General features: G+C 41.5%; 1 protein-coding gene across 1 annotated transcript in view; it reads right to left on the bottom strand.

Annotated features, from left to right (window-relative positions):
• Window positions 1-1043: 1043 nt before the first annotated feature.
• Window positions 1044-14016, bottom strand: part of LOC130476577 (uncharacterized) — a 61036-nt gene continuing 48063 nt past the window's right edge. Inside the window, exons 14-19 of the mRNA XM_056848528.1 lie at window positions 10540-10588; window positions 9629-9719; window positions 6188-6288; window positions 4509-4593; window positions 4178-4282; window positions 1044-1330 (exon numbers count right to left, since the gene is read on the bottom strand). Of these exons, the coding sequence (XP_056704506.1) occupies window positions 1226-1330; window positions 4178-4282; window positions 4509-4593; window positions 6188-6288; window positions 9629-9719; window positions 10540-10588 (536 nt within the window). The 3' untranslated portion in view covers window positions 1044-1225. The remainder of the gene's footprint in view (window positions 1331-4177; window positions 4283-4508; window positions 4594-6187; window positions 6289-9628; window positions 9720-10539; window positions 10589-14016) is intronic.

Here is a 14016-nt window from a genome sequence, read left to right as displayed (position 1 = left end):
ATTCTTACATAGGTTTTACAGAGAATCCCCACAAAACAACCCAATAAAATTTCAGATCAGAAATAATTCAGTATTAAAAAGCAAACCAACTGGCACTTGCTTTCTTCATGGATTAATTCACAGGAAACTACCTAGTAATTCCATACAAAAGAAACATGTATCTTTTCCCTGCTCTAGGAAACTGTTTAAACACTGAACATTTTAAAACTTGTCAAAAATAAAATAAGAAAAAATATTGCTGTCCAACACCTTGCTGGAGATTTGAGGAACTTTCTATCAAAGATAATTAAGTAACACTGCAGTTACACTAGTGAAAATGTTAGTGTAACATAGAGCAAAGTGTAGCTAAATGTGGGAGTTGCGAATTTTTTAAATTTTTTTTAAAATACTTTATGATTTATTATCAGTAAATGTTTGATTTGTATACCTGTTTAATATACCTATATACCTGGGGTTGTGTAAAAATTCCTTGGGCGAAAAGGAGTCACGAGTGGAAAAAGTTTAAGAAGCCCTGACATAGAGACATTAGAGATACCCAAGTCTTCTACAAAGAGAAATAATCTATTAACCCCCCCATTTTGTTTATCAGTCCTAACCACATAAAACAATGCACTTTTTAAATTGTCAGTGCTATATGGTTTCAAAATACTCACTTCCAACAGATTAGACTTGGAATGGGCTCCCTTGCTTCATTGGTGGATCCCAACCCATCAGTGGGAAAAGCTTCAGGTAGACAAATTAGAGAGCAATCCTAAACAAATCTACTCAGAATCCTACTCAAGTCTATTAATTGACTATTCCCAGGAAACATTTCCTACATTGGCACTGTTAGTTTCCTAAGTATGATCTTTCTAAAGTTTCACAGATTTCCAAAATATTTAATCCTTCTTAATAAGGATATCCTGAGAAGTACTTTGTGTGAGTAGCATTGTATTTAGACTAGTAATTTCTTAATAAGTCAGGCATACATTTTTTTTGTCATTTTAGTAGAAATCTGCTTTGAAAAAACCAGAATACTGGATCAAAACATGGGTGTGTTAAAAAGTGGATGGGAATTTAATCAAACAATTGTCCTATGGCTGAATGGAAACTTAGTGAGATAAAACTTCAGTTTGTATAGTAACTGGATCTTTGTTATGCTAGATATAAGAGATCAGTTGTTCAAGTGGTGCTGTGTAGTCGCTATGATCTGGAGCATGTGATCAGGTTTTATTCAGCACACAGTTCACATGCCTTTGAACTGTTGCATTAGAGAAAGCAGTTGCTGATTGCGCTGCTGAATGCTTTGCTGCTCTCTTCTCAACCGGTCCTGTTCATGGAGAATCTCCTCCTGTGACAAAATCAGAAACCATGCTCTTAGGTGATCTGGCTGGCTTCCTTTTTCTCTCCTAAGAAATTATTAAATGATTTTTTGAAACTTTATCTTTGTTTCACAGATTAGGATTCAGATTCCTTGTAGAATCTGATCTGGGTACCATTTTGCAAGATTTAGTTCAGATGAGAAGCAATTTCTATCAGCACACATTTAGGATCCAGATTAAGAATGGATCCTGCACTGGAAGTATCAGTGGCATCTGTGTGTCAAAGTTATATGGACAGTCAAAGAGATCTGAGCGCTTGAGGCTGTGAAGGCCATCTCCTGAAAAGTGAACCACGACCGATGGCTGGTAAAATGGCACCATAGAAAACTGAGATTATTGATATATCCGAGATTTCCTTAACAGATGAAGGAATTATTATACATCTTTTCAAGAGATCATGTTTAAGATATATTAGCAATTATTGATTAATGTCTTGCTCCCCTTTTGGGCATGAGGTGTTTGAACAGATGGTGGCAGAACAATGTTAAGCATATCTAGATAACACACCTTGCCATGAACTAGCTTCAAGTCTAGTTTTGTGATGTGGACAGCCTTGGTGACTCTGATGGACAATCACGGCTTGCAAATGGACAAGAATAATGCATCTCTGTTAATTCTACTATATCTGTCAGCAGCATTTGACATCTGATATTTGCTGAATCAGCTAGAGTCTATGACTGGTGTCAAACCTCCAATGGTTCCAATCTTTCCATAAAGAGGGAGTCAGAGTTTCCACTGAGGAGGCAAACAACAAATTGGGACCTAATTTGTGGACTTCCACAAGTGCCTGTTTTGTTCCCCATGTTCTTTAATATTTATGTTAAACCACTGAGTAGGGCTGTCGATTCGGTTTGGCCCAAACAGAAAAACAGCTGAATTCCCCCGATTCGGTGGTTTTTCGGTTCGGATTGAACTGAACTCAAAAAAGGGGGGGAAACGGGGAGCAGAATTCGGCGAGTTCGGGGAGTTCCCGAATAAATTCGGTGAATTCGGGCCCTTCCCCCCCCCTGCGCGCCTTCAGGGAGCTTCCCTGAAGGCGCACAGGGGGCCCTTTAAATAGATCTGTGCCTCCCAGCCGGGAGGCGCAGATCTTCTCCCCCCCGCCCACCTTCAGGGAGCTTCCCTGAAGGCGTGCGGGGGGTCTTTAAACAGATCTGCGCCTCCCAGCCGGGAGAAACAGATCTGTTTAAAGACCCCCGTGCGCCTTCAGGGGGCTTCCCTGAAGTCCCAGGAAGAGGGGCGGGGGGGTCTTTAAACCCCTCTGCCCTGCCTGCGCAGACAGCGCAGAGGGGTTTGACAACCCAACCCCCTCTTCCCGGGAGTCCCGGGAAGAGGGGCGGGGGTCTTTAAACCCCTCTGCCCTGCCTGCGCAGACAGCGCAGAGGGGCTTGACAACCCATCCCCCCTCTTCCTGGGACTCCCGGGAAGAGGGGTGGGGGTCTTTAAACCCCTCAGACAGCGCAGAGGGGCTTGACAACCAATCCCCCCTCTTCCCAGGACTCCCGGGAAGAGGGGGGTCTTTAAACCCCTCTGCCCTGCCTGCGCAGACAGCGCAGAGGGGCTTGACAACCCATCCCCCCTCTTCCCGGGAGTCCCGGCTGGGAGGCGCAGATCTATTCCACCCACCCACCCCGCAGCCTTCAGGGGGCTTCTCTGAAGGCCCGCGGGGGGGGGGGGCTTTAAACAGATCTGTGCAGATCTGTTTAAAGGGCCCCCCGCGCACCTTCAGGGAAGCCCCCTGAAGGCCCGCAGGGGGGCAAATTTTCCTCCGAACTCCGGATCTTGCCCGAATTTCAGGGATCCGAAGCGGGCCAGTTTGGACTTCGGCACGGCCCGAATTTAAAAGGGCTGAATTTTGCCGAAGCAGAACTGTACCAAAAAAAATTTTTTCAACAGCCCTACCACTGAGTGAGATTGTTTGGAAGTTTTGAAGGTGACTGCCACCAATATATGGTTGATAGCCAGCTCCATTTCCCCCCCTGTTCTAAGCCTCTAAAAGTTGCTGTGACAATCTTGGGCCAGTGTCTTGTTGCCACGGTTGAGTGGCTGAAGAGTGAATATAGAACTGAACCTAGATAAAATGGAGGTGCTGCTTTTGGGGAAAGCAGAGATATTGACTGAGGTAGGGTTTTTTTTTCATTTTTGTCCTGGCACGCTGCCCCCCTACAACCCTCCCACCAGTTGCTAGCCACTGCCTGGCAATTGCCTGCACAGCACTGAAACAAATGATGAAGACTGTGTGTGCAAGAAGTCTGTGTGTACACTGAAGTCCCTTTCCCATGTATAAAGAGCAGAGTACTTTCCTAATGGGTCCTTGAAGGACAATAGACTACTGGAAGTGAGCCACTTAACTTGGCTAGGAGGAAAGGGGCCTGGAACAACAACAACAACAATGCTCATTTAACTGAATCCCAGCAAGTACAATGAATGATTGCATGCCTCCTGGGGGCAGAGGCACATCATACTTCCCTTCTCTGAAGCACACTAAGGCACCAAGAAGCCACTACGGTGTCTTTATTTCTGAGCCAATTGCAGCCAGAAAACCCTGTGGTAGGTGGCACCTGGGTGCTGGGAGTCTCATGGCCACTCTTGTGGGCCAGCTGATGGTCGGGCTTGTCCCCAGCACCATCACCACCATAGCCTTACCCATTCAGGCCCCATGAGTGATGACTGCTCAAGCACCCTAGATAGGCAGCAGGGGGTGGTTGTGGCTGGCTTAGGCCACTCCTCACATTGGTAGAACTACCATCTGGTTCTAACAATCTGTTGGGAAATTTCCTAGTCCGGCTCCATACCCCAAATGTGTACATATTTACCCTCATTTTGTAGATTTCTTTCCTTTCCTTGTCATTCTCTTCTGCTCTGGCTTTAAGCCATGCTTCATTTTGGGCTTTGTGTTTTTCTAGCATCTCTTCCAGCTCCTGTTTTTTTTTTTTTTTAAATAAATACAAAAGCCCATGTTTATAAGAATTGTTAATCACACACTCAAAATACAATCTAATATTGATATCAATTATACATTCAGAATAGCTTCACAGCCTCAATTTAATATGCTCTAGAATGTTTTCAACTAACAATAAGTAAACACAAAAAGAAATAGCAACTGGTGCTAGTTTTAGTATTGGGGAGGGGGGATAACAAACTTACCTTCTGTTGATTTTTGAGCTGTTTGTTGTACTGCTCCTTTTCACGTTGGAAAACCGTTGTGGCCTGGACCAGTTCTGCTTTTGCACTGAGAAGAAACAAGCAAGAAAAGAAACAGAAGATTTAAATGATATAAATTAGCTAAGTAACAACATGACATTAAAAGAGATGCTAGGGACTAGTGGTATCCACAGCAAGAGATGATTTTAGTCTTTTTGAAAAAGACCACTTGGTTTTAAGTGCATTTTATTTTAAAAGGCGTCCCCTTTTGAAAGCACCTTAAGTCTTTCTTCAAATCAAAGCATAGAACCAGACCAAACTTCAATCTTTACATAGCAAGAGTATGCTGGAATCTAGATTACAAATCTATAGCGTTTTCTCTGGGTCTAAATATATTATTACATCATTGCCATAGTTTTTTTTAAGCAGTGAGGGCTTTTTGCTCATATTTCTATCTAATCTGTCATGACATTATAGTGACACTGCACATTATAAGATATGGCAATATTTCATAGGTTAAAAATCCAAACTAGAAATTTTAGGAGATCTGTGATTTTGGGGAAGACTTTAGCAACCACTTAACTGAGGCTATAATGACACTGGAAAAATCAAACCTGTTTCAATTGATATGTCATGGTTTCTTCCCAAGGAACTTTTGGTGAGGCAGCAGGGGATCTCAATCAACACTTCCAGCAACTTCCCAAGACTGAAACTCACGTGGTTTTTTTGGGTACAGAGGCCACGGCCAAGCTAGCTTCAGGTCACAGTGAACATGTCTGAGAAGCACTCATTTTGATATAAGAATATAACCATACATATGAGAATTTAGCTGCCTTTTCATTCTGGCTGATGAAGGGTTTTGTATCAATCACTCACTGCTTAAATCACATTGAGAGACAGGATTATGAGAGGTATCGCTAGTATTGCTACGAGCTTAGACTCAGTCTGTCTAATGTGACAAAAGGAAAGGTAATGCCTCTTAACAAATTTTATATATGTCCTCGGCATGTTTTAAGCTTCAGAAAATGGCTCTGCCCAAGTACTCATCGGGGCTTGAAGGAAGTGACCCCTCAGCCCAGCTAAACAGAGTCACCTGATTTTGTCTGTGAGAAAAGGAATCATAGTTTTAGATGATGGGAGAGAGGCAGGTAGACACTGCTTTGAAGATGTTTGAAGCACCTGGGGAGGAAGGGTACAAGATCTCTGTCTCTGGGGGTCTGATGTGGGGTAGCAGATCTGTTGCCCTGTAGGAGTACCTCTCCCTCCCTTGTGCTTTGCCTGTGTATTTGTGAGTAAAGCAAATTCCACAAGCATACTACAAGTCTCCAGTGCTCTCTCTTCTCCAAAGGAAACCAACAAAGATCAGCACCACCCATGACACTTCACACTGCTTAGAGAAGTGGGACATGCATAGCACTATTTTTATACTTCACTTTTATTTTGGAAGTATTAACGATGACAGCAGGAGGCATGTCACCTATACCGATGAGGAACAGTTTGATCAGTATTGAAGTTCTCTTACATTCCCAAAGTAATGAGGACTGTCAACCAACAGTTTACAGGGAGATTCTTTAACTTTCTGCCAAACACTTGCTTATTCCACCCATTTAAGAATCCTGCTCCCTTGTCTCCCACTGAAGCATTAGATTAAACAGCAGTTCCAGGGACTAAAGAATACCTACATGCCAAGTTTTTGAAACTCAGAGTCCAGCAAAGCAAAGGCCGTTATGATCATGTCCATCGCTTGGTTACGCACTGAATGGAAATCTTGGAGCTGGGCTGCCTGTGTAGAAAGTTATTAGTTATCACTGGTTGAGCTGCAGTAAAGAAGGATAATAGAAGAGAAAGCTTCTCTAATGATTAACCTCTCCACTTCAATTGAGAGCAGCCTTTCAGAGTCAGCCAAGAGTTTTCACGCCATGGCTCACTTCTTGGCCTGGCAGATTTGTCCTTCACAGCAGTGATGGAACGATGCAACAGTGCGGATCCAGCCCTAAAGTGGTACAAGATCCAACTATCTCATTCAGCCCTTGAAAGAGGATTCCTTAAGGCCAGGCTTCATAATACGCCTGAGACATGCCAGCTCACAGGTGCGCAACTAGACGAACGGGTCAGAGCTGCATCAGGGGAACTCACATTAAAAAGTGCTCATTCTCTCGGTGCTGTAAGGGGGAGAAGGAGCTTCTGATTCCCACCCCCACCCTGCTTTTGCCAGCAGAAAGGGCATGGGGTCATTTCACTGAATTTCTCTTTTCCCACATGCCCTAGGAAGGAGACATGGAGCTAGAGAAAAGGGGTGAAAAGCTCCCCCGCCATCCTTTCTAGGGTCATGCAAAAAACACCCCAAATCAGTAAATTTTGGGTTTATTGGGCCTGATTTTTTTGGTAAACCTGGAATAAGCTGAATACTCATACTGGTAAATATGGGTATTCGGCTTCTTTCTGGGTTTACTGGAAAAAAATCATCCCATTATAATCTATGGGGATTTTTTTGAAGCTCCTGTGGGGGCATTTTTGGAGACAGAGTCATCAAATTTGCAGCGTGGCTCCAAGGGACTCTCCTTAGACAGTCACTGAAGTTTGGTGAACTTTGGGACAGGGGGTCCAATTTTATGGGCCCACAAAGGGGTCATCCCCATCCTTCTGGCATTTTCAAGCTGAGCTGTCCATCGGTTTTCAGGTTTAGAAGTTCAGTGTTGCTGAGGGCTGGCAGAAAGAGCCGATTGGCAGGCTGGCGCCTCAAAGTCTGGGGCTTTCTTCGTATGTGGGGTGCATAGCATGATGTCCATGCAAATTAGCTTCCAAACTGAGGGAAAAGGCTTAAATGCAAGAAAAAGAAGGCACAGAAAACATTTTTTTTTGGTGGCAAATGACATCCTTTATTATAGTCATCAAACATCTGATTTAAAGAGATTGTCACAGTGTGGAGAAATGAAGCCTCTACTTGGGGCAACCTTCAGTTTGAGAGCAGGTTTTCAGAGGGGGCTGATGATATTGGAGCCAACCGAAGTCTCGACCATGGGGGCTGTTCTGAAGGAGACTGCTCATCCATGTGGGTGAGGAAGTCTTCGGAAGCCTGGTGGTGTGAACCGTTGAAGCTGGTTCTTTTTAGTTGGAGGGTATATCCCTCCAGATGGGACTGGGTGAGCCCCGTTTTTTAAATAACCCTTATGCTTGATCCAGATTAACCCACTGAAAGGTGATGGTTGGTCAGACCAAGATGGCTCCAATTATACAACCCTTACCTCAAAAGGTGGGGCCCTAACAAAACCAGTCAAAAAATAGAAAAATGGGAGAAAGCACAGAGCCATGCATTTGAGCAAACCAGAAAATGCCAAATAATTATTCGGCTTTCTCAGGGGTCGACTATTCAGCTTCTGGCAGATTCCTGGGTTTTGGTATTCAGTCTACCTGAAACCCAAATATTGCTGAAATGGCTAATTTCAGGTTTATTTTTGGTTCGGGTATATCGGTATGCACAACCATAATCCTTTCTGCTGGAGAGGGAAAACACAAACTCCTTCTCCCCACTTTCAGCACTCAGTAACAAGTACTTTTTAAGGTGACTTTCCCTGACGTATTCCTGAGCGTGAGTCCAGACATGCACCCATGACCCAGCACGTATCGGGTGCATTATGCAGTTATGACCTTAGACTGTCTGTTTTTTGTACTACAAATTAATACATGTGCTGTACATCTTGTCCTGCTTCAGAATTTGATTTGTGAAACATTATGTTCCAGATCCCAAAGGGGGTGGGGAAATCCTTGGCATTTTTAATTAATAAAATTTTCATTAACAACAGAAACGTGATGTCACTAATATATTCTTTTATAGTATAATGCTTGCTACTTAATAGTGGTTTCTCAGCTTTCAACATTAATTAATTCATTTGCCAAGGAGTATATTGTGTAGACAAATATTTAATAAGTAGTTTAATTGCTAAGTAATTAATTACTGAGTAATTAATTCAGTAAGTAATGGTGAAACTTGGTAATCTGGGAGATCTTTATAAGCAAATGATTTAAAGAACACGTGACATGTAAATTGCTCCCTCCAGCAAATGGTTTATTTTGAAAGTGCACTTGAGTTGTTTTCAAGCTGTATCTGCAGAAAAGACACGTGGGTTACACCATGACTTGGCACAGACTGTCTCTGGCAGTTAAGGAAGATAATGAAATGGAGCTGAAAGCTCAGTTGCATGACAAACAATGCAAGCACAACCGCCAAATAGAATTCATTTATTTATATTTCATTAATGTCTTAACATTTTAGATACAAGAGCAAAATCTATCCCTGTTTGGGTCTAAGCTCTGGGGCTGTCACAGGAGTAGAGATAACATACCTGACACATCTTGATGGCCTGTGTGCACAGTGCTAACAGGAGAAGGTTACAGGAGAAAAGGTGGCTGCTTTCCACTTCCTACATTGCCACTTCAGTATGAACACATGTACCCAACAGCACAAGAAGGTGCTGTGTAGGCTGGGACCAGGGAGAAAGAACTGAAGACAGTCCCTGTTGCTTCTACTATTGCTCTTCTTTCCCTTGGGCCAGGCAAGAGTCTGGCTTAGTTCCAGTAAAGCAAGCAGGATGGCTTGGGGGTAACAAGAGACTGCCCAATACACTTTGGTGTCTGAGGCAGTATATCCAAAATACTACTCCTCAACGGTGATGAAAATATAATGATCTAAACCACTGCTTCCCCTAAACTGGCTGGCTGAGGCAGAGTACCTTCTCTCTGAGCATAAAAGTATCTTTTGGGATATTCTTTCCATCTTCTCTTTTACTTTATTTTTATTTTTAAAGAGAAGTGTCTCATGGGGGGAAAAAAACATTTAGAAAACCATCCAAGCAGAAATGCTGGACACATATGACAAATCCAGCTGGCAGGAAGCCATTCTCTTGTAATTACCATAAGGAATAAATGGTATGGAAACACCATGCCCAGGGGATTCAGTGCTCTTGCTTCAGCCTTGTTTATTGCAATGCCCCTGAGGTGTAAAGTCAGGGCTTCCCTTAAGAGCTTAACTGTCAGGTGAGGGGACTGTTCCTGGTTCTGATAACAAGAGAGCCCTAATGTTATACTGAGAGAGAAAGCGAGCAAAATTAAAATGAAGCACTCACTGGCGCAGACGGCAGGAGGGATTCAATTCCAGCCAGGAAAGGAGGTTCCGTTAACTCATATTTCACCTTGGGGATTTTGGTGGGAGTAAACCTGCACAGCCAAGTGAATTTGGAATCAGATGCATGTCACAGCTATCTACAATGGGTGAATGGTAGTGATTCCCGTATCTGTATCTAATAGCCAAGGTGAATCTGCACAACAGGTGCAGCTATGGCTATGATATAGGGTTCAGTTAACCCAGGGGAACCCCCAGGTTTGCAGGAAAAAAAATGTTAAAAATGAATTTTGTGGCAATAAACTCCCCAATAATCAATAGCCACATGTTTATGTGCAGACGTTACAAAAAGTGAATATGTGGCTGCAGCAGCCACAGGATCAAGTTAGGAGGGGAAGCTGGAGCCAGCTGTGGTTTGCTCCTTCGACCACCTACTTCTCCCCTCTAGACACAGCTTGGGCTACTAAGATTAAGGGAGCAATACTAAGCAGGTCTACTCAATATCCTATTCAGGTGTATTCCATGAGGCTTACTCCCATGAATGTGTTTTTAGGCTTAAACTGTAAGCACTGGAATTGCAATAAGGCACAAGTAGGCAACATACAGGCTGCAGGTTGCTTGATTACCTTAACACTGTGGGCCAAAGCTGTTTTATTAACAATTTCTGAATAAACCAGATTTCTTTTTACAATTATTATTATTTCACAGTTGCAGGAAAAAGTTTGAAGCCTAGCAGGAAACATACTAAAGGAAGCCCATAAAATAGAGCTGGCTTGTTATGGTGATTTATATTGTGAAAGATCCTACATGCATATGCTGTCTGTATCAGAGAAATAACTGTGGAAGGGCAGGAGCAATCAGTCCTTTCTGCCTTTTCCCACTGGGAAAAGATGGGGGAGGGGGGAGAGATGATACCTGCTGCTTATTCCATGGATTCCCAATTCTGAAAAAAACTCCTTCATAACTAAAGAAACAAAAATTTCAATTAATTCAGTAACAAGGGTGATTAAAACAAAATTAACAAGTTCCCATGAAAGCCATAACAAAAAAGAATCTGTTTTGTTCAAGGTGATGTGATTGCAGTAATGCACATATACCCAACATATATTGTTTCAATAAATTAGTACTCACAAGAAAAACACACAAGAGAATTGCTTGGCAGCTTCTGCGAGTGATAAATGAGGCATGTAAAACCATTAATCTTGAGTTAACCCCCACGATTTCAACAGAAATTGGGGTAAAGCAAGGATGCATCCTGGCGCCCACTTTATTTAATCTTTTCTTAAATGATTTGGCCCCCTTCTTGAGTGGTATAGATGGTCATTGCCCAAAAATAGGGAACAAGCATGTGGCATTGCTTTTATATGCTGACGATGCAGTCCTACTTTCACTATCGAAAATTGGACTGAAAAGATTGATAAATCAGTTTCTAACTTATTGTTCTAGAAATAAACTATCCCTAAATTTTGAAAAATCTAAAATTATGGTTTTTAGGAAAAATTGGAAGCCCACTAAATGGACTTTCCAAGGTAAGTCCATTGAACAAGTTATATGCTTTAAATATCTTGGCATCCATTTTCAGCATAATTTTAGTTGGGCCACTCATGTTAGGGAAACGGCAAAAGCTATAAATGGTACAGGTCTTGCAATTTCTCGTTTCTTTTTTACCAAATGAAACCAGTTTATTCCTGCTGTACTTAAAGTGTTTAATTTAAAAATCTGCGCTAGATTACTATATGGTGCGCCAATCTGGATCTCTGCTTTCAATGCACTGCTCTGGGGTATTCCTTATGGTCCCTTCTTTCCGGAATACTTTTCCTGTTTGATTGAACCGTCCCTTTGTAGGGCATTTATGTTGTTTCGTTTTAATATTCATCCTTCTATGGTGTTATATGGGAGCTTTGAGAAAATCCCATACACAGAGAGATTGTGTCCTTGTGGGATGAACAAGATTGAGGATAACGAACATGTCCTACTTTACTGCAAATTTTATAAGGATCTTTGTACCATTCACTTAGTCTGCAATCTCTTGAGGGGCTATCTCTCCAAAGAACAGGAAAATCATTGAATCAGTAGCGAAATTTCTCTACTATGCTACTAGGAGGAGATTTTCTCTTGACTCCTGACGTTTTTGTAATTGTTTTCTTGATGTTTATGCCAATAAAGGTTGTGTGATGTGATGATATTGCTTTGTTGCTCTAAAATATTAAGCATGCAATACTGTACATGTTTACATATGCATATATTGATGGGGGGGTTGTTGTTTATAATTGTGTGGCCAGGTTATGCCAAAGACTTTTATCTGCATATTAAATGTTTCATTAAGGCTATGGACCAACTCTTAAAAATGGTTGATGGGCGCCTAGTGTATCTGTTGTCATTGTCCAAGACTACAAGAAGAGGTGTTGCAGAAAAAGATATGAACCTACCTGTCCACTCTGGTCATCTTTTGGAGGTCCTGCTTTGGCTTCCACCACCATCTGAGGCTAGACAGAAGGCAACCCGAGAAAGTTGTGGTGCCAAAACTTTGGAACTCCCTTCCACGAAGATTTCTCTGTATCCCTCTTATTGTTCTCTTCCTGTCACATTTAGCATACTGCTAAGAACTGTGACTGGCTCTCCTCCAAGGTTTTGGAGTTGTGTGTTTATGTGTTTATATGTTTTTATTTAATTATTCTATATATTATCTTAAACACTGTTTAATCATTCAAATGTTTTAATGTTTTCATCTTTGCTGCCTTGGGGATCCAATTTGGGTAGAAAGGCAGCATAAACATGTTTAAACTAATCAATATTTATTATACACTTTTTTCTTTGGCTAGCCTATGAGCATATAGGCTTTGCATACAGGAATCAAAGACATTCAGAGGCGTCATTGGACTAGCTAGCTATGGGTTGCTCCAGGGAAGTTCTTGAGCAATGTCAGTATAACACCTAGTTAGCCTAAAGCATTCTAGGGACTAATTTATTGCTATGTTCCACATGGATGAAATAGTGAGATGTATTCTTTGGAAGGGTATGCTTTGGGAAGTGTTAATGGCTTTTGGTGATACCATAAATTGTAATTGCTTATGTATCACTGACAGACTAAAATTGGTTTATAACATTTGAATGTTTATAGCCACATTGATAACATTACCGTGCGCACAGTTTTTCTTTTAAAAAAAATATTTACTATAAAAGAACTAGAAGATTTTAAAAAGTTGAAATCCAAAGTTCATAACACCTTATACTGAAAATCACAGCTTGTGATGTATAAAATGTAGGTGACAGGGAGATAACATGTGGAAATGGCCAATGGGACCAGAAATCAGGTTTGCACACCCCTCATACAGTATGGAGATTGAAGTCTTTCAAGGTGGAAACAACTTGTGGTTTGCTGTAAAGTGCAAATCACATGTAATATTCACCTGTATTTTATTCTTCTGTGAGCAAAGCATGATTAAAATGTGTTTAGAATCTTGTTTGTAGACAAGAGAAGAAACCACATTTTGTCATTTCACTTATTTGGACATTACAACAGAGAACAATTTGTTCATACCACAAAATGTTTGAACTACTTGTCTTGCGTGAGGAGAGTGGGAAGGTATGTGAGCATGAGGATTTCTTGTCTCATTCTTGTCATAAATATGTTAAGATTTGTTTGTGGTGTCTACTGTGTCAGGACTGGCAGGATGAAGGCACAATCATGGTGAAATTGGATGGCTGGCAGCCAAGTAATGTTTCAGAATATTGTCATGATTTTTGAAGCATGTACCCTATGAATGCTTTAAAACAAGATAAAAGTTGACATCAGGTAAGCAGTGCAAATATATATAGGTAGGCAGATCCCACATTTAAAGCCAATTCCAGTTATAACATAGTCTAGATTACTAACAATAATTTGGGCGAAGCTACTACTGTTGCCAACACCAACATGAAATATTAACATTATTCTTCAAAGTGTGGTTTACTTAGCATTATACCATGCAGAGATTTAGCGTAGGTAAAATCAGTGTCAAGAGACTGGATATATTCTACTATAGAAGTTAGCACAATGCGCTCAGAAACAAAACAGATTGATTAAAGAGGCTGTTGTCTACCTCTGGGGGAAAAAGGTTGGATAGGGCCATTGAATGTTATCTAGGTGATCTGCTGAATGCTTTCCAAATGTGGTTTTTAACTGCAAAGTGAGTGGTATCTCCATACAAACTGGTAAGGCTGGGTTCACCATAATTCCTTTCCATTATCCAGTCACGCTCACTGCTAGATTCATATTCACACAGAGCTCAACATTTGGTCATTGTCCAACTCTTTTCTGAAAAGCAATCAGTTGAGGCCACTCAGTTCCTTTTAAGACCTGCTACCACAATAAACTACATTATAAAGTGCCAAATTCAAACCAACAATTTA

Source organism: Euleptes europaea, chromosome 4 (genome assembly GCF_029931775.1).
Source record: "Euleptes europaea isolate rEulEur1 chromosome 4, rEulEur1.hap1, whole genome shotgun sequence".
NCBI lineage: Eukaryota > Metazoa > Chordata > Lepidosauria > Squamata > Sphaerodactylidae > Euleptes > Euleptes europaea.
This window is presented reverse-complemented; position numbering and strand designations above follow the sequence as displayed.